A 25,951-nucleotide genomic window follows, 5' to 3' on the forward strand; every position below is an offset into this window, starting at 1 on the left:
ATTGACAAGTTTTGCAGCTTAAAAGTTTTTGTGCTTACTTTAACTAAAATGGAATGGGTGGAACCAGGGTGGGGATAAGGGGATTTTCCTAGAAAAATGGCTACAAATTTGAATTTAAACATACTACCTGTTTTTCTTGTCCAAAATCATTTTGAAATGCTGCAATGGAGAGTTCTTACCAATTGTAGAACTACATTTTATTACAGGTGCTTCTGGCATACCAAACCATTAAACTACTCCATAGTTAAAGTGATCACAAACTGATTAAGCAGTGCAAACAGTGATGTTTAAAAGCTCCTTGAAAGCTTTTTTTTTCTTTTTTTTTTCTTTTTTTTTTTTTACCAATTCTCTGGACTTGTTGGGACTTAATGGCTGACATGTTTTTTGATATGCTTTACCTTGTGAAATAAATGTAAGTGATGGAAAAGCAGGGGGGCAATATAAAACCATGTTATCTGCCACATCTGTCACTACTTGCAAATACATACCTATATACATATATGCATAAATACTTTTTTAAATTAACTCTGTGCTTATTTCATAAATCTCAGAATGCAAAAATTTCTTCCAACACACAAAACTTATCTTTTCTGAATAAACTACTGACAGCTCTCATCAGATAAAATGGAGTTATGTTGCAGGCACATTAAAACGGTGGGTCTTAATGTGCCAGCCCCTGCCAGAGTGGTATGTTTTTCCATCACCTGGGGAGATATCTACAATAACACTCATCTTTTTGTCCACCCTACCACACCAGATGTAAACTCATTCCAGCAAACCACAAAATGGATTGATGATGTCAGAACGGAAAGGGGAAGTGATGTCATCATTATGCTAGTGGGAAATAAAACAGATCTTGCTGACAAGAGGTATGGAGTGACTTTCTTCTAGGGTACTCAATTTCTGCCTTGATCAGCCTGCCCCTAGCCTCCTGGGAAATACTGTTGAAAGGGATAGTGTCAACCAATTTAGGACCTATTTTAAATTTTATTTTGAAACTTGGGTGGATCTATGATTTCATCCATTTTGTATATCCCACTACAGGATTGGTATGGTTGCTAACAGGCTGTATTTTCTGGGCCACCATTTTATGACAGAAGTGACTTGCTTCTTACACATGTATGGGTTTTGGGGTTTGTTTTATTTTGATTTTGGTAACCCTAATGGGTGCGGAAAACATTCCATCCATGTCTTTTCATACTGTGTGATTTACATCTATGTCTTTCTACAAATTTGTCATGAAGGGCCAGCTGTCAGGCATTCCTCGTTTCTGTTTTCCTTCATTCTCATTACATGACTTACCCAACTTCTTTTCCAATCATACATGTATTTGTCTCATTTTTGCATATATATATGTGTGTGTGTGTGTGTGTGTGTGTGTATACACATATATACATATATATATATATTTGGTTTATTTAATGTAAAAAAGATAAGTCATTAAAATGAAGTGAATTCTGATTTATTTAAACTCACCTACAATAGATTTGATGTAAGAGAGTTCATAGAGGAAACTGATAAATCTTGTGCTTTGGGAGACTGTTTGAACAATCTGGGTAGCAGCTTCTGTGGAGGTATAAGATTCACCCACAGCCAGCACCCAGAAAGCTACCAACAGCACAGGTTCTTCTGATCTGCTTAAGCAAGGGAAGCAAGGTGAAGGGATTGACAAGCTTACTTTTAATTCAGCATTCAAATATTATTCAGTTAGTTCAGGGGAAAAATTCAGCACCCTGAACTTCAAAACAAAGTGCAAACAAATTACAAACATCAACAGACTTTGTCTGATTCAAATCCTAACACAGTTACCAGAGTTGAACAAAGTTTCAGCATCTGGGTTTACAAGCTGGAGGGCTCCTTAGCTACAGCTGCGCAGAGGCTCCTCATCAACACCATCTCCAGAGCCCCGCACAAATGGCTCTGTCCTCCCTTCTTATATGGCTTCAGACATCATCAAACATCATCTGAATCACCAGAGCTCAGGCTCTGGTGATTGGTTCTTGAGTTGGCCCCTCCCGTTAGGGCCCTGGGAGGTTCACATCCACATGGATTACGTTAACACCTAATGGGGTTTGGGCCTGGGGCTTAGTACCTAGTAAAGCTCACTGAGATAAATGGAGTCACTCAAAGAAAAAGGCCATTCTGGTTACAGGGACTTGCAAGCAAATCGGTATTTTGCATGTAAAACTTGTGCAAAAATGCTTTAAAAATGAATTGTATCTTAAAATTATTTGTACAGATTGAAGCCCTACCTTTTTTTCTTGAATGTATTTGACTAACCATATTTTAATGGGGGTATTTTGTTTAGTAATTTTGTGTCCCTTAGTTATTTATGGTTATAAATAAATCAGACTTTTGAGTTGACCCAAAGGGCTTCATTTTGATACCTTAGCGAAATGAATGAAATGGTCTTCAGGTTACAAAATGCACGTGCTTTAACATTAATTACTTTGAAGCCTCCTAATTTGAGTGAATGATTGTTTTCAATGAAAACTTTAATGGGCCTTTTATGTTTTGGTCTTAAAGAATATTGACCACTCTCCTGTAAGAAGTACACATTTCAGTGTCTAGCATTCCATGATCAGGGGTATTAACATTCACATATAAATACTTGGCAAGGGAATGGACTTGAGTATAAGCCAGTTTATTCCACTAGCGGAATGTGTTAAAAACGTTGGTTTCATTATACAATAAAAAGGGCATCTTTTGCTTTGAAATTTTTTTAGACTTTTTTTTTTAAAGAAAAGTCTGTTTGAAAGTGAATTTCTGTGGTCTAATTTTAAGTATTTTCCTTGCATTGCCTTTTGTTTCATGGGCATTTGTATTAAGCTAATAACACATTCATCACAATGCTAAGTCATAGTCATTTGAGGAAATTATAAGAATCCTAACAACTCATATTTGTGTAGCACTTGACAGTTCACCATACACCTTCCGTATAACCATCTTTGAAGTTAAGTATTGCAAGTATTGTACAGAGGAAACTGAGTCTCAGGAAGGGAGTAACTTGTTTGCATTGGAAAAGTGAAAAATGATCAGTTCTCTAGATTAGCTGCCTTTTAATTACTTTGAAGTTCCCTGACTTGATTGCTTTCAGCCCTGAGATGAATGTTATATTTATCTAAAGTAAGGTAAAAACCAAATAGGGCTAGCAGTTACTTTGTTATTGCTACTGAGTGTGTTTGGAGCATGCCCAGCCTGAGCACTTTTCTCCAAACAGTAATAATTATGCCACCTGTTTTAAGGGTAAGGTACAATCAATTAAGAATGACTTTCTCCCCTAATCATTGCTCCCAGTTTATAGCCTCTCAGATGCAAATAATTAGCAAACATTAAATGCTTAAAATGTGTGAGGCATTCTGCGATGTACAAAAATAAATATTTTTAAATGTCCACATTTTAAAAAGTTAAAGGAAGAACTAAGGGTGTTTTGTATATGTTGATACATGTACATTTTAGGAGCTCTTAGATGCCCAAGACGATTTTTGCATTTCCAAAAATACCATACAAGTTGCAGGCACCAGATAATCAAGAGCATGTACTTAATATCCTTTATCGTAAATATATTTTAGGATATCATATTCAAGACTCCTAGCAATTACTGCTGAATATCCTTGACCCCTGTTACTGTATACCAGCTGACATCTATTCTAGATTGGGTACAAGAAAACAAGAAAAGGGTTTAAGTTCTCTCTGTTCTTCAGCTTCCCATCAACTCATTGTGAGGCTTTAGAAAGCTAATGTCTCTGTTTCTTTCTTAAATGAGAAAACTAATTCTCAGGATTTAGAAAGTTTCATATTCACAAGTTCCTTAAATGGACTCTTCCTATAGTTCTATCTCAAATCATCTCTTTCTCTTTTGTTTTTTTCTGTTCTCTGCAGGCAAGTGTCTATCGAGGAGGGAGAGAGGAAAGCCAAAGAGCTAAATGTTATGTTTATTGAAACAAGTGCAAAAGCAGGATACAATGTAAAACAGGTGAGTGTTCAAGGTAGGGATAACTGAGGGGATGAAGTTGCTAAGACTTCCACAAATAGGCAAGAAGACTTGAGATGCCATTAGTGACAGAGTATTAAACACTTGTATTGCTTTTCTATAGTCAACAGTGTTTCTACTTGTTTTCAACACATTGTTGAACATGGAAGGGAAATTGGTACAGCAGTTCATGAGATTTAGAGTTACAAGAAAGCTTTCACATGATCTAGTACAAATTCTCTTAACATCTAATCTGTAGATGAGAAAACTGAGGCCTGGAGGGGAGAAAGGGCTTTACTGAAGTGCTCTTTCATACATGCTACAATGCCTCTACTTTATACTTCAGTATTTCAAAGGATCCCTGATTTTATTGATATAGGTACCTCACACAGAAATTGCAGTCCTAAGTGGTTTTACAAGTTACATCCCCTGTAAGCTGTTGAACTTCTAATTCTGAAAAAGCACAAGAGAAAAAACATACTTCCCAAAGTGTACAAATTAATAGAGATTTTTTTGTAGATATTCCAAAACCTACCAACCCTCAAAATAGCAAGTGCCGCCTCATCCAAGAATGTACTGAGTTAGAGGTAGATTTTGCAGTGTTTCAGAGTGTAAGGATAAGATTGCAGTTTTGGAGGGGGAGGGGATAGAAAAAATTACTTGTGTTATTTGTTCTTAAGAATAGCACTTAGTTACTTTTGAAAGAACAGGCTTAATTATTTCACAGCTCCAATAAGATTTCCACATTGCTCAGCAGCATCTTAAAATAATCAGGCTCTTTGTCCAGATCCAGAAATGTGAAAAAGAATGTTATCAGTAAATCATTTTTCAAGGAGGCAGGTAGGTAGGTAGCATAAGGCCAGTTAAGACTTTGAAGGAGTGGTTTAAAAGTGTTTGCCATCAGGCCTTAGGTAGCTTAGCACCATCTGCTGGGTAGAGTTGGGGGAGAGAAGTGTCTGTTTCTTTACAGCTAGCTCTCTGCAGGAGATTCTCCAGTCCGAGTGAATAATGACAACCTTTATATCTAGTACATTAGGAGATGGCACAACATTTTATAGATCAAGAAGGTGAGGTTCAGGCAAAGGAACTGACTTGCCCAGGGTAACAGTAAGTGGCAGAACCAGGTTGTCGGTCAATAAACAGTGAGTAAGTATCTGCCATGTACTAGGCACTGTGCTGGACACGGAAGGTACCTGTATGAAAAAGATAGCCCCTGTCCTCAAGGAGCTTACAGTCTCATGGGGGAAGTCAACAACATAAAGCAATTTTGGAAGGGGCAAGGGGTAGGGGGTATCATACACATCCAGTGCTTTTTTCACTATATCACACTGCCTTTAGTGGTTAACCCGGAAGTTACAGCTTAGGAGCCCCAACGGTGCCAAAAAATAATACAGGATTCTGACTGACCTGTGAATCTTCAGTGTTTGGCATATATTCCACAAGACCTAGTGTAAAAAGCCAACCTCAGAGTTGATAAGACCTGTGTTCAGGTACAGCCTCTGATGAATACTGAGTGACCCTGCTACTTAACCTCATTCTAGATACTCTCCAGCTGAATAATACACTTCAATTGGAGTTCTTAGAACTAAACACAATACCTAAGGTGTGGCTTCACTTGGGTAGAGTACATAAGTAATATTACCTACTTATTCTTGGAAGCTAGGTCTCTCTTGATGCAGCCCAGGATTGCATTAACTTTGAGACTGTTGATTCATTGAACTTGCAGTACCCTACAACCTCCAGATATTTTTCAGACAAACAGCTCTCTAACCGTGTCTCACTGTCCTATACTTAGAAAGTTGAATTTTTAAGCCAAGAATAAGAATTTATGCTTATCCCTATTGAGTTTTATCTTATTAGTTGCATCCCAGTACTCTAGCCTGTCAAGATCTTTTCCAGTCCTAACTGGCATACAGCATGTCAGCTATCTCTCCCAGCTTTATATCATCTTCATATATGATGAGAAGCTTTTACAAAACCAAGTGATTTACAAAACTATTAAAGAATACAGCCAGCCCAGTCACGACCATTCCCTAGGACATTCCACTAGAGACCTCCTGCTACCTTGACAATGAGCCATTAAGGGCTAATTTTTGACTTCGGCCAGGAAACCATTTCCAAATCCATCTTACTGTGTCATCTTCTACTCTTCTTTCCATCTTTTCCTTCAAGAATAGTATGAGATTTTTTTTTTTGTCAAATGCTTTAATAAAATGTAGGTAAACTGCATTTACAGCACTTTCTTGATCCACAAATTTAGTAGTCTTGGATTAGCCTGCCATAGCTGGTCCTCAAGGCCAGGATGGCACTCTTTAATCTCCATGTCTTTTGCTAGTTGTTCATTAACCATTTTTAATATTCATTTCTTGAATTGTTTCAGGAATTAAAGGTCAGCTAACTGGCCTTTAATTTGTAGACTCTCTTCTCCAATCTTGAGGTACCTACGTAAGTGGCTCAGCAGTCATGACTATTGGCTCTTTCAGAGTGTGTGTGTGTGTGTGTGTGTGTGTGTGTGTGTGAGTGAGTGTGTGAGAGAGAGAGAGAGAATTCATCAACACCATCTACATACTTCTTTAGCCAGGATAAGTAAGGACATAGTATCAACTTCCTGTTAGCCATTTTTTGTCTGTTATTTCTAGTGCAAAGATAAGGCTCCTTAGTATAGAAAAAGCAAGCAAAACAATCCAGTGGTCTCCAGTGTGGAAGCCATAGTTGACACTAGGACAATCAGGGTAGGGTAGAAGACTCATCCAGTCAGAAGGTGATGAGAAGATTAAGTTTATCCTGTGTCATTTATGTATTGATCCTATTTACAATTAATTGATTTTTTCCTACAACTGCTTAAGTCATGGTTCTCTGTCTCTAGCCTGTAATGGGTTAAGTTTAAAAATCCAGTTTTCCTGCTATTCATTGATCTTCTTGCCTCAAGGAATTCAACTGACCTTGGGGGATGCCTGTGAACACAAGGGAGTCAGGCCTAGTATCCTTCCACTACAAGCTATCTTTTAAGTATGTCTGGTTTGCTGTCAAAAAGTCGGAGTCATTTTCAGTAACCTGGAAATAACTGTTTGAACAATGAGCACTTCTTAGCCACAAGGAAGGAAAGAAGGAAGCGGTTCATTGCTAGCCTCTATTACCAAACTTATAACCAACCAATCTTTTCACCTCAGATCTGTAACCAATTGTATTATGCTCTGCGCCTCTGTTATGCCTTGATGTCAACGACCCTGTTCTGTACTTTGTTCTGTACTCGCCCAAAACCCTATAAAAGAAAATTGTCCCCCCTCACTCGTGGTCTCAGCTTACTGAGAAAGCTTAGATCCTGTTTATTGGTAGATTTTTGCTTTACCAGTAAATTGATCATGGTCAGAACTTTTGTGCCTCTGTTTACCTTGTTTTTAACTGTTTAACTGGAAAATGGGTTGCATCCTGTCATCTCTCTAATAGCAAGATTTATTTCTGATATAGCCCATTCAGCCCTTTTTGTTTTTATAGCCTAACACTCTCTTGTATCAACTCTTGCTGCTTTGCAGTCTCCTAGCCTCTCATCTTCTGCGCCATGTGTCAGCCCTTCAGGATAGTTCTAATCTAACCATCACCCAGAAACCCACAGTAACTGTTCAAATAACATTGGGAAAATCCCCTTCTCCTAGTGTACCTTCACCCTTCTCTCTTACCTTGGTACATTGGCTGATGAGCAACAGCCCTGACTCATTCATTTTTCATAGTGCATAGGATGAGCAGGCAGGGGTAGCTGAAATTGGCATCAAATATCTCATTGACTTTATTCCAAACTCACCTTCCTTCCAAATTTATTGTTCCTGTTGAGGGTACTGATATTCCTTCTGTCACACAGTTTTCATGGTCTTGATGTCACCTTCAGCTCTCCATGCTTACTCATCTCACATATTCATTCAGTTGCCAAGTCTTTTCTTTTTGGTGGTATGGAGGGAGGCGATCCGGGTAAGTGACTTGCCCAGAATCGTACAAGTTACCTGAGGCCAGATTTGAACTCAGGTCCTTCTGACTTCAGGGCTGGTGCTCTATCCACTGCACCATCTAGCTGTCCCTGTTTCCAAGTCTTTTAATTTCTACTTTCACAATGTCTTTCATCTGTCTCCTTATCTCTACTTATATGTCTACTACCCTCAGCATCTCTCACATGGACTTTTGTGTTAGCCTCTTAATTGATTTCCCTGCCTTGAGTCTGTCCCCTCTTTAATCCATTTTCTCCATAGCTGCCAAAGTGATTTCTTAAAAGTGTGTGTCTTTCTGTATTTTTCCCTTATTCAGTAAATGGCAGCGGTTCCCTCTAATGGTCCTAAGATCAAATACAGGATATCCCCAAAGTTAGCGCAGTTTCAAACAGAAAAGCTTAAAATCTCCCTTTGGCTTTTAAAGATCTTCACAAATGGGGCAAACTGCATTTCTAATTGTATACATTACTACCCTGTGTGTGCAGCCAAATTTGCCTTAATACTGTTCCTTGAACACAAAATTACATCTGTCCTCTTTCATTTGTGATGGCTGTTCCCTCTGCCCCTTAGATTCCTTTGTTTCCTTCCAGACTCAGCTCAAGTACTATCTTCTACATGAAACTTTACAGATTCCCTCTTGTTCCTAGTGCCTTCCTTATCTAAATTACCTCATATTTATTTTGTATTATATTTGATATGTTTGTACTATATTTAGTTATGTATATGGTGTCTCTTCCACAAAATATAAACTTTGAGGCAGGGACTATTTCATTTTTAATTCATCTTCCCAGGAAGTAGCAAAGAGAGTGACACTTACTAAGCACTTAATAAATACTTGTTAGTTGATTGATTGATCACTATAGGGAACTTCCAAATTGATGAAATCACAGATAATTTTGGGTTTTTCAGAATTTCACCTGCTTGATTTTAACATCTCCAAACTTAGCGCAATTCCTGAAATAAGTCCCAGGAAGAATGAAGTATATTTGTAAAAGATATATATGCAATTTCATTGAGATGTTGCAAAAACATTTTTATGGTCCTAAACTTAAGAATTGGAAAAGGCAAGTATTTCACCATTGCATATTTGTTTGGTAAATGCCACCAAAAAAAAAACTGTCCAAAAATTTTTATCCCTAAAAAATGACACATGCGAATATTTTGCTCACACTATTGCTGGTCAGTTCCTGACAAAGTGCTTAAAAATTGTTGAACTCAAGGATGTTACGCATTTTTCTTTTACAAAAAGACACATGTCCCAAATTTTCTGCCTTTTCCCCAATGACAGCTGTCTGTCAGTGATTATGATGCCTAACACAATTAAGCTGTCGTCTTTGAGGTAAGATATCATTAAAATAATTTTTGCTAGCTTTTGTTTTTACATAGCCCTCATTTCATAGCCTTTCACATTTCTCTATATTTGTCTTTTCAAAGAAACTGAATTTTTCTTAGTCCTTAGAATTGAATACCTTTAATTAGTAGAGACCTGAATTTTTTTTAACTAGATGAGCCATTATGGAAATGGAAGAAAAGAGAAATACTTGATAGAGCAAATTCCTTTTGGAAGTGACGAGAGTATAATCAAAACAGAGGTAGAAATGATTAGCCTGAGAGAAGGATGAGTAAAGAAGCAGAACTTTTGAAGTGGAGAAGAAGGTGAGAGAAGTTGTATTGGATAGCCTCATTCTTAGGACAACAGTTGCTAAGAGGGAGGGTACTGTGCAGTGGAAGGAGCAGAAGCTTGAAGAATGGAAAAGGTTTGCTGTGGGAGTTACAATAGGAAAGGTACAAAATTAATGAAAATAGTTGGCAAGCAATGATGGAAATCCAGCTGAGATTGAGAAGCATGACATTTTTGGTAGATTTGGTGAGTATGGGAGTCAGTGAAAGTAGCTGGTTATGTTTGCCCTTCTTCTCAAAGAGGACCATGACATCAGGGAAATGATGACATGACTTACACTTGACTTTGATTTGAGGGAGAGAGGGAGGGCTGTGCAAGGTCACCAGCCTCACTTTCTCCTCCAGAGCCATCTGGGTCCAGTGGCCTCATATGTGCCAGGAGGACTGGAGGTGGCCCAGGATGCATTGGGAGACCCTGGCCCTTTTAGGCTAAGGTCTTTTCAGGTTCTCACTTTGAGTGAGGTAAGACCCATTCAGTAAATAGGCCTCTTTAAGAAGTTAATCAAGGGATGGCCCCTTTAATCAAAACCTCAAAAAAAAAAAAATCAAACTGGGAGGGGAAGACCCTCAGGGGTCCTGCCCAGAAGAGAAACAGTTACTATTTAGTGTTTATATTCACTGTGATCTCCAGAGTAGCTAGTAATGTAATGTTCAGCAATATTGGGAGCATCTGGGAAGTGGATGATGGAATTTCCTGAGGGGTAGATATTGAAGGCCACAGGATGTAATGGGGTGTCAGTTAAATCAGCATTTGTACCATCATAATGGGATTTCAGTAATCATGTTCCAGATGTAGCGGGTACATTAATACTTAGTTTTCTTATTAACATAGGAAAAAGCGTTGGAAGCAGATGATTATAATGTGGACTATATATGCAGTAAGAATTTCTGAGGAAGGTCAGGCTAGCCAGTTTTGCTTGATTGCCCTGGAGAAGACTTCCAAGATTTGTTGCATTTCTTAATGTGAAGGTGCTCTTTTCTTTTTGCTCTTAGTTTTTAGTGCTCTGTCTAGTTCCTAATGAGCCAGAAACTTATTTCTGCTGAAGTGTTGTCAATCCCTCCTCTGTCTCATAATTTATTCACCTAGCTGGGTGAGATTAAATTGGGTTATCAAATGAATAGGTTCAAGAAAATAACTTAGGAATTTGACTAGAAGAATCCAGATAACTGACTTAAAGCTGAAACAAGAACAGTAGTAAAAGTTCTTATTTACATTGAACATGAATACTTACAGGGCACTTTCCTCACAACAACCATTTTGGGAATTAGGATAAATATTTTTATTCAGATTTTATAGCTGAGGAAATTTAAGATTTGAAGTAGTGAATTACTTTTTGAGAGTCACATACATACAGCTAATAAATATCAGAACTGGAATTTGAAGCTAGGGCTTGGGTTCTCCTCCTTCCAAACCCAGTTTTTCTCAAATGTTAACTATAGAGTTAAACCTTTGGAGTCAACCCCGAACTAAAATCCTGGCCCTAAAGCTCTATGCGTCTCTTTGTGGAGAGGTCACTTGCTCCATCCTTCTCACAGAGATTGTAGAAAAGTGCTTTATAAATTGTAAAGCAATACTGAATATAGGGGCTGTTATTATCATACATTTAGTTTTTCTCATAGAAAATATACATTTTATACATGTTGGATTTTTCTGGCATCAGAAACACGGTTTCCTGTTGGGTTAACTACATACTGTAGCTTTCTTTTTAATCTCAAGTTCTCATCTCCTCACCTATAAGTACACTTAGATGTATATTAGGATCTTTTTAAAGGCATTTATCAGTTACAATTCATCAGTGCAATGATTCAGATACACAAATATAGGACAGTGTGAGACTGTCCCTCCCCCAACAGAGATTGCAGCAGATGACAACCAATCTTTGTTGTGCATAAGTCCTAGGAAGAAGCCTGAAATCCCAAGAGGTTAATCCCAGGGTCACACACATAAGTGTTGGAAGCAGGATTTAAACCTAGATACTTCTGTCTCCAGACCCAGTGTTCTATCCACTAGACCAGGTGTGGGGAGCCAGCAACCTTGAGGCCACATGTGGCCCTCTCAACTTCACAGAATCCAAACTTCACAGAACAAATTCCCTTAATAAAAGGATTTGTTCTGTAAAACTTGGTTTCAGTCAAAAGACCACAGATTCCCCACCCTTGTGCTAGATTAGCTGAGCTCTCATGGTTCTCATAGGGATATAGAGTACCCCTGTGATTCCATTAGTAGAGTTAATACCTTTAGTATTTTCTCTGCAATTTATAATCTTAGACCAGAAGTGTCAGACTCCCAATATGCTGCAAGCTGCCTGTAGAACTCCTGAGTGGGCTTGTACCAGATTAAAGTGTAATTGGGAAATTTTTAACAAAGTAAATTAAAATATATTACAACATAGTCAATATGTGGCCACAAAGACATCTCTCTCAGTTGCCCAGACCACCAGTAGATTGTCACTTGTCCAGGGTCACACAGCACCCTGGCATAGTAGATAGATTGAATGCCAGCCTCAAGGCCAGGAAGATCTGCATTCCATCCCTGATACAGGGATCAGATATGGAAGAAGGAAAAAGGTTAGTAACTTGATAGAGCAGGATAGCATATCAGGGTACTCTGTTAATTAACTTAATGGATTTGAGCAAAGAAAAGGTTTCTGTGGGTTTTTAACTTTGTGGTTAAAAACCGTAATACAATAATAATTTCTGCCACTTGATAAGTTTTCTGAAGAGGCTAAATTCAGAATTTTATAATTCGTTCCTGAAAATGAACTGTAATCTGTTATTATTTTTCCTTTTAAGGTTCTTGGCCCTAAGGGGTTCAACTCATTTATATTTCCCTGGAGACTTTCCACATTATTAAAAGAGATCTGTAGGTTGTAGGTGTCATATTCATTTATCAGGCATATAGATCTTTCTTTGTCTTTGTTCTTCTCCTGATTGCACTGGGTATATATTTTTTCTCATCTCTTTCCAGAACATAGAGGTAGAAAATCTAATGTACACAGAAAGGTAGGATAAGATTACTCACATACCAGTGATCTTTCTTATATATCAGTACCTCTGTGTAGTTTTTTTGGGGGGAAGTGGTGATAAAAGTTTCACATGAAAGAATTATGAAACAATGTATGGCAAAAATGCGGTTACGTGGCATAATGTATGGCATAGACCTGTGCTTGGGGGAGACTGGAAAAGAAAGAGGTCAGTGTAGAGCTTGCATTGTTGAAAAAGGTTTTTCTGGTGAGAATCTGATGTGACCCTTTGTGCTTAATATTGCCATTTCCTTTTTTTATTTATTTTTTTGATTGGCGAAGGCAGGGCAATTGGGGTTAAGTGACTTGCCCAAGGTCGCATAGCTAGTAAGTGTGTCAGGTGTCTGAGGACAGATTTGAACTCAGGTCTTCTTGACTCCAGAGCTGGTGCTCTACTCACTGCGCCACCTAGCTGCCCTGATATTGCCATTTCCTACTACAGAGGATTGAACTGAGTAAAACCCCAGCGAAGACAAATTATGTGGGGGATTATCCTGCATTGACGTAGAGAGAGAATCTTGTCTGCCCAAATGGAGAGTGAGTGCATCTTGGATGCACTTTTTTTTTATGCTGCTTCTGCCTTCAACAACTGCATGATTTTTATCGAAAGATATACAGCTAAATAGATAGAAAATAAAGATAAGCTGTTGTTTATAAAACCTTTTTATTCATAAGATAGGACTATAGTGAATTACCATTTCTCCATGTCTTTCATGCATAGATCCTTTATCCGGTTTTCTAGCAGTCAGATAATTGGATGTTTTTCTTGGTTTGAATGATGATATATATAAGGTAATAACTGCTAAAAATAGACTTCCTCCGTTGACAAGTTTACTTTTTTAGATAGATAATTCAGGTGAGAAGTTTAGCTAATATATCCTTTAGTAACTACCCCTAATATAAACTGTTGGTATTTATGGCCAATAACATGGCTTCAAATGAAACAGACTGAATCTGTTTGCATCAAATAACATGAATTCTCCCTCTGTTTTTTTAAAATGCATTATCTTAAAAACTCTTTTACTCTTTGGTCCATCTAAGTACTTTTAGCAAAATCTGAGAGAATAAAACTTTAATGGAAGATTGGATTTTAAAAATTGTTAGTTAAAAATAAAATTAAAATAAGTATTAATGCATCATCTAATAAGTTGTAATATGTTGAACCTTTATTTAAAATTGTCTTTTTTTATATTTAATGAGACACTAAGAAATAATTTTCATGCCCTTTATATTTCATAGATTTTTTCAAAAGCAGTATGACTACATGAAAATTATATTACATGTTGAATATACTATATTTTAATATTAATGAAGAAACTGAAGCCGATTATGGCACTTTTAGTTGCTCTTGGAATCAGAGTAGCATGAGATAACTTGATAAAGATACAGAAGACCTGGTTTTTAATACGACAGTAGATATTTTTTGAATTGCGTTGGATTGGATTTTGGGCAAGTCACTTTCCTCCCAGGGGCTGAGTTTTCCTCTTTTAAAAGGAGGGTTTTGGACTAGATGAACTCTATAGTCCTATCTGGCTTTAAAAATTGTTGATTCTGTTATTCCTTTAAGGGTTAAGTCTTTAACAGGCTAAAGTTTGTAACTCATCCTCATGGCTATGTCACATACTTAACTATATTGGGGGGGGCGTGGAAACAAAAATACTGTCGTATGAGCCTCTGGGATCTAAACTCTTAGTCTCCAGAAAAAGTTCTGTTTGAGAGTAGAAGAGCTTTGTAAAAAGAGTAATAACTGATATAGAGGAGCATGGATGCATTTTTAAAGAGTTGTAAGAATGACATGAAATGTGTGTGTGAATTTTGAAATTTTATTATATCTTCACAAAAGGATATCAATGGAGAGGGACTACATATAGACAGAGGCAGAATTGTACTGGACAAGAGAGTATGGGATCTATAAACACTGGAGGTTTTTAATCATATGTCATTACATATACTTCATCCATTGTCTCATATTTTTATCTATGTGATTGACTAGTACTGTGGAAGGTTGTGTACAATAAGATGTATTCATTGTGATCCTTGCCTTCAAGAAGCTTATGGTTTAATGTGGTGTATAGCATAAACAACGCTAGAATGGAAGGAAGTTCAAAATATTGGAATTTTAGTTCTGATTCTTAGCCAGTAACTAGCTTTGTGGCTTTGAGCCAATCATTTCAACTCTTGGTTCTCAGTTTGTGGATATAAGATGAACTTGGAATAGCATAGGACTGATCTTTAAGTCCCCTTTTAACTAGAGAGATCTGAGTCTAGATGAAAAAGCAGTTCACATTCACTTTAGTGAGTGCTATAGCAGTTGAGAGGAAGGAGCAGTCATTTGCAACTGGGTTGGTCAAGCGTCCAAGGATGGATTGGGTTAGACTAGGCAGAGGTAAGGGACAGAAGGATATTCTGGGCAGGAGGAAAGTTTTTAGAAAAAAACATATAGAGTTGGGAATGTGTTAAATACAAAGACTAGTTTGTCTGCCTGGAGTGAAGGATTTGTATAAGATAGCAGAGAAAAAGAAAAGGCACAAGTGGTGGTAGATTGGGACCGAATTGTGGAAGATGAATGCCAGACCAAAAAGTTTGGACTTTATCTGTAGATATTTTCAGGATGGGGGGAAATGAAGGTTTTTGAGCAATAAAATGCTTTGGGAAGATGACTCTGGTGGCTTAAAGAATAGAATTGGAGGCAGGAAACCAGTTAGGGGACTGCTTCCTGACATGATGGAGCAACTGTAGTGGCCAGAATAAGAATTAAGAAATTTAAAGGTATTTTTCTCAAGCCAGAGTGTTTAAAAATAAATGAATTCTTCAGTTTGGGTTACATTTGTGGGTTGGAGTGTTTGCCCAGATTTAGGCAGTAAGAGAAGACTACAAAGAAAATCTGAGACTTGAAATAAATAGCAAAGTACGACAGCCCAGAAAGTGCTTTTGATAAAGTAGAGCAAATTGAGATAATGAGTAAAATTTTCTAGCATCAGGAACAGTATGACAAGTTAGTAGTTGAGGGGTTAGCTCAGTCTCTCAAAGCGATGGTATACTTCGGTGTTGTACCAAGAAGCCACAAAGATTAAACAGTTTCAAAATAGGGAATTTATTCCGTATTCAAGTTATCCAGAAAAGTCTGGAGCAGGTAGGCCTTTTGTTCTCCATTGAATTTTTGTTTTCTAGACGTGTGATTTCAGTAATTTAGGAGTTCCCAGTGAGTAAACTACCCATACAGAGCAGCACCTCTTCTGCTGGTTATCATCTTAGCTGCTTGGGCTACTGAGAGGTTAAGAGCTTGACCAGGGTCCTACTATTGTTATGTGTCAGAGGTGAAACTTGAACCCAGGTCATCCTGATACCACCAGCCCAGCTCCATATGGAGCAGTGCCCTTCTCTGTTAAATTATATCATTAGCTTTTCAGACTTTACCTGTAGGAAGATAACACTGGCTTGGTATGTCAGTTGCTATTTGTAACATCCATGTGACATTTTTGTTCCGATATCTGCTAAATATTTAATAATTTATACACCATTATTTTCAAAGGACTTTTACATTTATTATTTCCTTTGATGCTAAATACAACCCTGTTTAATACCCAGAGAGGAGCAAAATGATATTGTCTTTATTTTGCTGATGTGTAGTATAAAGATAACTTGCCCGATCTCCTGATTTTTGTTATGGACCATTGAATGATAAAGACTTTAAGCTCTGACCCTGAATCCAGAGGTCAAATAAGGTGATACTTAGAAATATTTTGGTCATCTGCAAGCAAGGCACATGGTTTATAAGGTTATCAAAGAGAGAACTTAGGCTTTGTCAAGAACCTAACATTTTGAAGTTAAAGCTTAATGCAAAGAACATATTTAGAGCAGTTAACACATATACAAGACCAGTCAACATATACTTCTGACATAATAAAATGGACAGTGATAGATCTAGAATATATCCAAACAAAATTGTGCCTTCGGCTCGTCATTCCAAGGCATCTTCAGAAAGAGCAAAATTTTCTTATCACAAAAGATGGATGTTCTCAGAACACTGTATAAGTTTAAAACGTATAGAAAAGTTTTGGAACAGATTTTTTTTGTCAAAACCATAGTAAAAACCAATAGCCGGTGTACCCAGTATATTTATCAGATTGTAGCCAAGAATGATTTGTCTGTGAATAGAGTCTGTCAAAGCACTAATATATAAGAGGAATCAAAAGGTGCTTCATGGGCAACATAGAGAAAGTCAGCCAACACTATGTCCACAAAGAAGCATCAAATAAGTGGCTTTGTGGATTTGTTTATAGAAATGGGTTTGAGGAATTGTAAAATGGCTATATAATTAGATGGTGAAAACTGTACAGCATATGACTGCAGATTGAAAAAATGTAGCATCTACTAGATCTCTAGAAATACTTGATCAAGGCTCCCTCTTCTTCCCTTCTGTCTTCCTCACATTCGTCAGACATCATTGCTGCTGTTCTTTCCATTCTCAGATGAAGAGGCCATACTTCCTATCAAGGCCAGCCTTTCAACATGTACTTTTGATTTCATCTCCTCTCATCATCTCTAGCAGCTTATTCCCACTATAATACCCACTCTTCTCTCATCTTCAATTTCTATTGGATGAAATAGAATTTTCTTGCTACCTACAAACGTGTTTAGAGGTCTCTCCCATCCTTAAAAAACTTTCACCAGATTACACTGTCCCAGGGAGGGAGGGAGAGGGGGGAGAGAGAGAGAGAGAGAGAGAGAGAGAGAGAGAGAGAGAGAGAGAGAGAGAGAGTGTGTGTGTGTGTGTGTGTGTGTGTGTTTGTGTTTGTGTGTGTGTTTATAAAATCATCTCCTCCCTCTTCTTAGCTTAGCTCATTGAAAAAGCTATCCACATTTAGGGCCTCCAGCACTTCTCACTCTTCTAAATCCCTGCAGTCTGGCCTCTGTTCCTCATCATGCAACTGATGAATTGCTCTCCAGAGCTACCAATGATCTTTCTGTTACTCAATCTAATGGCCTCTTCACAATCTACATTCTGTTCTACTTCTTGAAGCATTTGACCCTGTTGACCCACATGTTCTCAGTGCTCTCTCCTCTGCCGGTTTCCTTGATGCTGCTCCCTCTTGTTTTTCCTGTTAACCTCTCTGTCCACTCCTCAGCTAACTTTTCTTGATCTTCATGTCATACCTACTAACTGCTAAGCCTCTGTTGTGGGCCCCGTTTTCTTTTCTATCTTTATTTCTTACTTGGTAATCTCATCAGCTCCCACAGTTTGAGTTATCTCTATTCAGATGATTCCCACATCTATATATCTAGCCCTAGTCTCTGTTAAAATATGGGCCCATATCACCAACTGTCAAATGAATATTTCAAACATGTCTCATAGGGATCTTAATCTCCACATGTCCAAACCTGAATCATTATCCTTACCCCCTAAATTCATACCACGTCCAAACTTCGCTATTATACCTTAAGGCACCACCCTCCTCCCAGCCACCTCAGTTCAAAATCTAATGTCATCCTTTATTCCTCACTTTCACCCTGCATATCCAATCTGTTTTCTTGTCTTTTTTTAGTACCTTCACAGCATCTGCCATATATGTCCTCTTCTCCACTCATACAGCTACAAACCTGGTACAGGCTTTTATTGCATCCCACCAAAACTACTGCAATAGCTTGCTAATTTTGTCTCCATACGTTGAGTTTCTCTCCATTCTGATTTATTTAGTCTCTACTCAGCTATCGAAGTTATTTTCCAAATGTGGTGAGCTGATCATGTCACTGCCGTCATTACCCAGTGTGCTTGCAGCTGGGTACGCGCCCTACCCCTCCACCCCCACCCCGCCCCGTGCACGTATTCAGAATCCAGTGACTCCAGTCACCTTAATGATCAGATATAAACTCCTGTTGGTTGTTCAGAGCTCTTTCCTATCCGTCCAGTTATTCCCATCTTATGTAAAGTCTAATCATATGGCAGTCTAGTCATTGTTGTACTTCTTCTGTCTCACATGTGGTATTCCATCTTGTCCCTGTGCCTGGAATGTTGTTCCTCACTGTTGCTTCTTGGAATCCTTGTCTTTCTTCAAGACTCAGCTCAAGTGCTGTCTTCTATAGAAGTCCTACCTTGTCTCTCCCCTTCTCCATCTGCTGTTGTGTCTTCCTCTATAAGGTTACCTTTAATCTATTTTGTATGTCTTTTATATATACTTATTTATGTTTGAGCATAATAGTTGTCTCCCCCCCCCATTAAAATGTAAGCTCTGTAATAAGTAATTGTTGTTTAAAAATAAAAATAATCATTATAGCTTTAAGAATTCCAGAAATAAACTGCTAGAACTTGGCCATTTTTTCACAGAACACAGTTGCCCTGGCATAACATTAATCCATGTAAGCGACCTGAAGAAATGTTAAAATGACAAGAAGCTGGTAATCAGTTGCGGTTAATTTGTTGAGGCTTTTTTCTTTTATCCCTCCCCTCTTTCAATCACTTATCTGAAATTAGAATCTGATCCATTAAGTATAACAATTTTTAATAGAGTACACGTACCCAGCCAGTCATTAGCTTTAGATATAGTTTCTGTATCACACATCTTTGTGTCTGTTTACTCTCAGAAAATGGGGTGATTAAGATGCCCTACAATCTGTAGGAAAAAATCCATATCTCATGTTTCTCGAGCCTTTTGACATGTATCCAGCTTTACACATAGTGGCCACTCAATAAAATGTTGGCTGATTTTTTAAAATTACTCCTCCCACCAAACAGTTCTCTAACTAAGTGGGGTATTGGAGTAAAGCACTGTGGCCTTGAAATCAGAAGTCTCAGTTCCAATATTGATCAGTTAGGAGGTTCCTGGTAAGACCCTCCAACTCTTACTCTCCAATTCCCAGGATGGGAAATACTCTAATATTTATCCTTGCCCTTTGATCTTTATTCAACAATGTAGTTCAGTTGTGTAAACTGATATGAGGTACCTGCAACACATATAGCGTTGTGCTGCAGTTGTTGAGTACACAAAGACAAAAACAAACATTCCTTGCTGTCAGGGAGCTTCCTTGGGGATAGGCTGAGGGAAGAGATGAAGACAGAGAAGATACGTACCCAGAGAAGTAAATACAAAGTAATCAGGACAGGCTGAGGCAGTTGCTGCCTTGCAAGATATGGAAGGACTAGGTAGGAGGTGGTACCAGAGCTTAGAAAGAAAGCAGGTGGTTCTGCCAAGTAGAGGTGAGAAAAGGGGAGTAGGTACCTTTGGAGACCACTTTTTAAAGGCATGAAAGTGGGAGATGGAATGTTGTATGCAGGGAATAGCTACCAGATCGCTGTGACTGGCGCAAAGTGTATCAAGAAGAGTGACATAAAAATAAGACTAAAAAGGCAGATGGGATACACATTGTGGAGAACTTAAAATACCAGGCCAAAGAATTTGTATTTTACCTTACAAACCTTTTTTTTTTTTTGAGGGGAGAAGGCAGGGCAATTAGGGTTAAGTGACTTACCCAAGGTCACACAGCTAGTAAGTGTGTCAAATGTCTGAGGCCAGATTTGAACTCAGGTCCTCCTGACTCCAGGGCCGGTGCTCTACTCACTGCTCCACCTAGCTGTCCCTGTATTTTATCTTAAAGCAAGGATTTTTAAACCTTTTTGTGTGTCATGAACTCCTTTGGCAGTCTGGTGAAGTCTGTAGACTCTTTCTAGAGTGGGTTTTTTTCTTTTGGAGGGCAGAAGGGAAGGCAATTGAGGTTAAGTGACTTGCCCAAGGTCACACAGCTATTAAGTGTGTTGTGTGTCAAGTGTCTGAGGCCGCATTTGAACTCAGGTCCTCCTGACAGCAGAACCAATGCTTTACTCACTGCGCCACCTAGCTGCCCCCTAGAATGTTTTTAAATGCATAAAATAAGATTACAAAGGAAATCAATTATATTGAGATTCCATAATCAAAATACTTAAAAAGCCAAGTTCATGAGCAGTAGCAAATACTGGAATGTTTTTAGTAGGTGATTGTTAGGAATTTGAGGTGCCTGTAGAATGTCCAAGTGGAAATCTATTAGTAATATGGGACTAGAGTTAGGACAGAAATTCCAAGACTGGCTTTGTAGAATTGGGGTCATCTTCATAGAATTAGTTGAACCCAAGGGAGTTAATGAGCTCACCAAAGGAGAGAGTAGAGAAAGAGAAAGGAAGAGAGGGATAGTCTTAGAGGACAGCCATGCTGGAAGAAGATGATCCAACAAAGATAACAGTGGAGCAGTCAAGTCAGAGGAGAATTGGGAAAAAGCAGTGTCAATAGAAGCTGAGGGAGAAATAGTATAGGAGGAGGATGTGTTAAAAGCCACAGAGAGGTTTAAGAAAGATAAAGAATGAGAAAACCATTGGATTTAGCAATGAACAGAGCATTGGAAACTCTGGAGAGTGAATTTCAGTTGAATGATGAGGTTAAAAGCCAGATTGCAAGACATTAAGGAGTGGGAGGTGAAGAAATAGCAGAAAGGAGTGTAGACATCCATTTCAAAGGATTATTGTGAGGCAAGCATTTTGTTGTAAGTATTGCAAAACATGCATTGTAAATGTGAGGAGTTAAATTAAATTTGGCTTCCCGTTCCCATTGTTACTGATAGCAGGGCCTGATCCTTAAGCAGTAGATTATTGCCTCTGAATTTTTTCTTGTAAGGTAACATGCTCACCCATAGTGTTCCAGAAAGAAAATCCACAAAGAGACTACAAACCACATTTTAGGATTTGAGGCCCTCTTTTATTACCTATCACATTGTTTTCTACCAAGTCAGTACTCAGTACACATTTGTTTGGTTTTGATTACACACTAACTAGTTGTAGCATAGGTTCAGTCCCAGTTGTGCATGCTTTGCTCTTCTAGAGTTGACTCATTTCTGTCATTGTGTTTGATAACTTCTTTAATGACCTCTCTAGACAGAAATTCTGCTAGCTCACCTACTCAGTTCCCTTTTACTTTTGTTGTCTTTTTAATTGACTCATCTGGCATACTCCTAGCACTTTTGCATAGAAATGACCAGCAGAATATATTCTAGCAAGTCTTTTGTAACTGGTCCAATAACAGTAATAGATCTATTGTTTACCTTAATATGGAGAGACTCATAACTAGAAGGTTGCCCATCAGTGGTTGACATGAGGTGAGAGGGGACCACAGCAATTCATGAAGTGGTTAAAAATACAAAAGGGCCTTTAATTGTTACTGCCCTCTGGTTGTGTAGTGATTTTAAAAAGGAGTGACAGAAAAAGAAGGAGCAAATAATATAAATATACAAGTTTTTAGACTGCTAATCAACATTAACTATTGATGTTCACAATATGTAATCTTTCAAATGATAATGTTAAAAGCCTGCTGGAGAATTCAGATCATATAACAAGATCCAGTCTTTGGTATAAATCCAGAAGATATGTATGATGAGAAACAGAGAAAATGAGATTCATTGGTTAGACCACTCAAGTGTTGTGGTTTCTTAGTGCTGCCTAAAAGAAATAGAAGAAACCTACAGCACAGTGGATAGATCAGTGTTGGAAGATTTATGGAAAATCATGGACAAGAATTTCATAGGCTGAGAAGTCATTTTAGAATCATAGACAAACAGGACAGCTTTTATGTGATAAATTTGTGGCATACTCTTTTTAAAAAGTAAGCTCTAGGGGCAGCTAGGTGGCGTAGTGCGTAGAGCACTGGCCCTGGAGTCAGGAGGACCTGAGTTCAAATTTGACATCAGACACTAGCTATGTGACCTTGGGCAAGTCACTTAACCCCAATTGCCCTGCCCTCCCCCTCCAAAAAAAACAACCAAAAAAAGTAAGCTTTGCATAATAGAAATTCAATTTTGTATATAAGCCCTTCCCTTCTGTTCTGTGGAATATGTGGAAATGGTTGTGTCTGTTAAGTTCCCAATTTTTAAAAAGTTGAAATAAAGTGAAGCAAAAAAGCAAATACCTTAGGATTTAAGATCATTGCAATTAAGTCTTGCTTTTCACTCTTTGCCTTTGTGTCCCAGCACCTAGCACAGGGTCTAGCCCACAGAAGATGCTTCTTGATAGATTAAAAGGAAAAGAAAAAGTACATTGAGGTTGCTGGTGAGGGCCTGTACCAATGATGATAGGATTCTTCTCATTCAGATGTTCATCTGGATCTGTGATCTCGTTAAATATGGGTATTCTCTGTATTATTGGAAATCTCAAATCTATTTACGTATGTTCATAGGTGTCTGCCCAGTGTGCTGAAGAGCTTCTTTGCTTTTCTCTTTGGAATCATAAGGCAGTGATTCTCAAACTTTTGGGGCCTCAATCTTGACACTCTTAAAAATTACTGAAGACCGCCTTATACGCTTTAAGTTTATTGAGAGACACCCCTCCCCCACAACAGTTTTTACTTACGTGGATTATATTTATTGATATTTGCCATATTAGAAATTAAAACATAACTTTTAAAATTGTTATTAATTCGTTTAAAAATTTTTAAAAATCAGTAACATGTTAACATAAATAATATTTTAAAAGAAGAAAAAGGACATCCAGGTAGAATGTCAGGTTTTAAGTCAGAAAGACTCATCTTCCTGAGTTCAAATCTGGCCTCAGACCTTTACTAGCTGTGTGATTCTGGACAAGTCATTTAGCCCTGGTTGCCTCAGTTTTTCAATCTGTAAAATGAGCTGAGGAAGCAAATAGCAACCCATTCCAGAATCTTTGCCAAGAAGACCCCAGATCAAGCCACAAAGAGTTGTACACAACTGAAATGAAATTTTTGCTAATCTCTTTAATATCTGGTTTAATAGAAAACAGCTGAAAGTGACTTGCCTACAGTCCTACAGCTAGTAAGTAAAAGAGGGAGAATTTGAATCCAGTCCTCACACTGCACCAACATGCCATTTTCATCATTGATAACCTGTTTAAATATATAGACTATGCACAGCTGACTCAAGAATGAGCCTCATTCCTGAAAATCTGAAAACCTTAAAATACCCTCTCTTTTATGTGTTTTGGAGAGAGCTCTTTGTGAAGCTTTTTTTCTTACCCTTATCTTACAATATAATTGTTATATATTTGGTTTTTTTCATAAATAACTGTAATATCCAGTTAACTTTATGAAGTCCCATGTGTGAGCATTAGAGAAAACTTTTTGGAGGAGATCACAGTTGAGTTGGGCTTGAGAGGATTTAGCAAATGAGGAACAGAAAGGGGAGCAATGCCATGTATAGGGAATAGGGTGGACAAAAGCAAAGAGATAGGAAAATACAGTGAGTGTCTGGAGGCTGACACAGTGTGTATATAATAACATGACCAGTTTTTTCAGACCATTAGGTAACACAATAGAATTATTCTAGAGAACAGAGCTTTTGATTCTTTAGCATTTTGAAAATGTTTGTGATTCCATTTGGCTCTATGAAGGCCAACTTTCTAAATTATAATTCCCATTCCATACCATCACTGCTCGAAAATCTTTTGTGATTCCCTTTTAACTACAGAATAAAGTGAGGGTCTTACTTTCAAATTCAAGGCTCTCTCTACTTTCTGGTTTCAGCTTTATCATGAATTTCTTTCCACGTATTCTTAACCGTTCAAACAGAAGGGTCTCATTGTGACTTGAGTATGGCCTACTTTCCTTCTCCCAAGCCTTTGGTTTGTACCACTTCCTACACTTGGAATGTCCTGCTCTATCTCCACCTGTGAGAATTCTTACTCGAGATCCAACCTCAGTACCCTCTTCCATAAGTCATCCCTTTTCCTCTTAGCTACAAGTAAACTTTCCCTCTCTTCAATTTCCTCTGCATTTTCTTACCTTTACTTGTCCTTATCACATTGTTTTACTAAATTAAGATTTACAGAGCAGGTTCCTCACAATCTTGTCACGGTAGGGAGTATAAATATTAGTTCAGTTTCACAGAGGAGAGAAATGGAACTTAAAGTGACACCATCATCACACAATTTGGAAGTTCTGGAGCCACGTAATTCTGAAGACAAATCAATCAGTGTTCTGTCTACCATATACATCTCTCTACAACTAAGATCCAAGTCTGGTGCTGATCAGACGTTCCTTGGGGGCACAGGCAGCAGCAATGTCAACGTATTGAGATAATGTTGGCAAAGCATTTTTGTAAACTTTAAAGCTGTATAAGTAGGTATGGAGGGGTAGGAAATAGAAGGCCAGCCTGGGTTCAAATCCTGCCTCTTACACTGGCTAGGTTTGATCCTTTGCACGTCAGCCACTTAATCTCTCCGTCACTCTCTCCCTGATAACTCTCTGAAATTATAAGGTGTTCGCTGCTGATCTTCGGTGGTGAAGGGAGTTGCCTAACTGGGAGTTCCCTATACCATCAGAATTATAGATCTACGTAATAAATGGTCACTTATTCTTAAAAATAGATTCTTTGGTTCTCTGAATTGGTTTGATCCTCACACTCCCTCTCTCAAAGAGTTATTTTCAAAATCATTTTGTAAACTTTGTAAAGTGGCATAAAAATGGGAATTAACTGTAAAAGCTTACAAGCAAAATGTGTTCTCTCTTTTTTCCTTCCTTTTAGTGATAATAATTACAAATAAATGCACCCTGACCCTGCATTTCTTCCAAGGAAGGAAACACTAGTTTTAGCTTAATAGACCTGTCAACTTTCAGGAGCCGTAAGGAAAATGATTATTACACATCCAAGTTACCATTAAAAGCAGGCAGCTACCATAGACATGATTCCTATATATTACCAAAGCAAACAGCTTAAATTCTGCCAGAATTTTCTTCCAAAAGACCTTCTATGGCCCCAGAAATTCATAGTAGTTTTTCATCATGGAGTTTCTGAGGCAGTGTAACGGGCTCTGCAAATTCACGGCCTCTAATATTAGTTTGCCACCTAGTCTAGTGCGACAAAAATAGTGGTTCACCAAGATCTCTTTGCAGTATATTAAAACACTGGCATCATTAACAGGGAAACTGCATCTAGAATAGCTGTGTCATGTGTAGGCCAGTAGTCACCGAAGTTATGTGGCTAGGTAAGAGGGAGAAGCCAGTACCTAGTTTTTAGCTAGGGGCAGCCAAGCTAGATGGCAGTTGGAGGAGTTGGGCTTGGAATCAAGAGGATCTAGGTTCAAATGCTGCTTCAGTCACATTAGCTTTGTGACCCTGGGCAAGTCACTTTACTATCTCTCTCAGACTTAGTCTCCTTAGATGTTTGAAATGACCTCCAACATCTCCTAATTTGAATTCCCAACAAATCATTACTCCCCCCCTTTGCCCAGACACCTAGTGACAAAGAACTTCTTGCACCCTGTTGTAGGTTAAATAGCTCTAACCATTAGGCAGTTTTTCTTTACCTTTAACTAT

General features: G+C 38.1%; 1 protein-coding gene across 2 annotated transcripts in view; it reads left to right on the top strand.

Moving 5' to 3' along the window:
- RAB6A (RAB6A, member RAS oncogene family) overlaps positions 1–25,951 on the top strand; it is a 99,109-nt gene that overhangs the window by 64,150 nt on the left and 9,008 nt on the right. For both annotated transcript variants that reach the window (XM_036744493.1, XM_036744495.1), the window contains exons 5-6: positions 758–869; positions 3,883–3,976. In XM_036744493.1, coding sequence (XP_036600388.1) covers positions 758–869; positions 3,883–3,976 — 206 coding nt within the window. The remainder of the gene's footprint in view (positions 1–757; positions 870–3,882; positions 3,977–25,951) is intronic.

This window comes from Trichosurus vulpecula, chromosome 2 (genome assembly GCF_011100635.1).
Source record: "Trichosurus vulpecula isolate mTriVul1 chromosome 2, mTriVul1.pri, whole genome shotgun sequence".
Taxonomy (NCBI): domain Eukaryota; kingdom Metazoa; phylum Chordata; class Mammalia; order Diprotodontia; family Phalangeridae; genus Trichosurus; species Trichosurus vulpecula.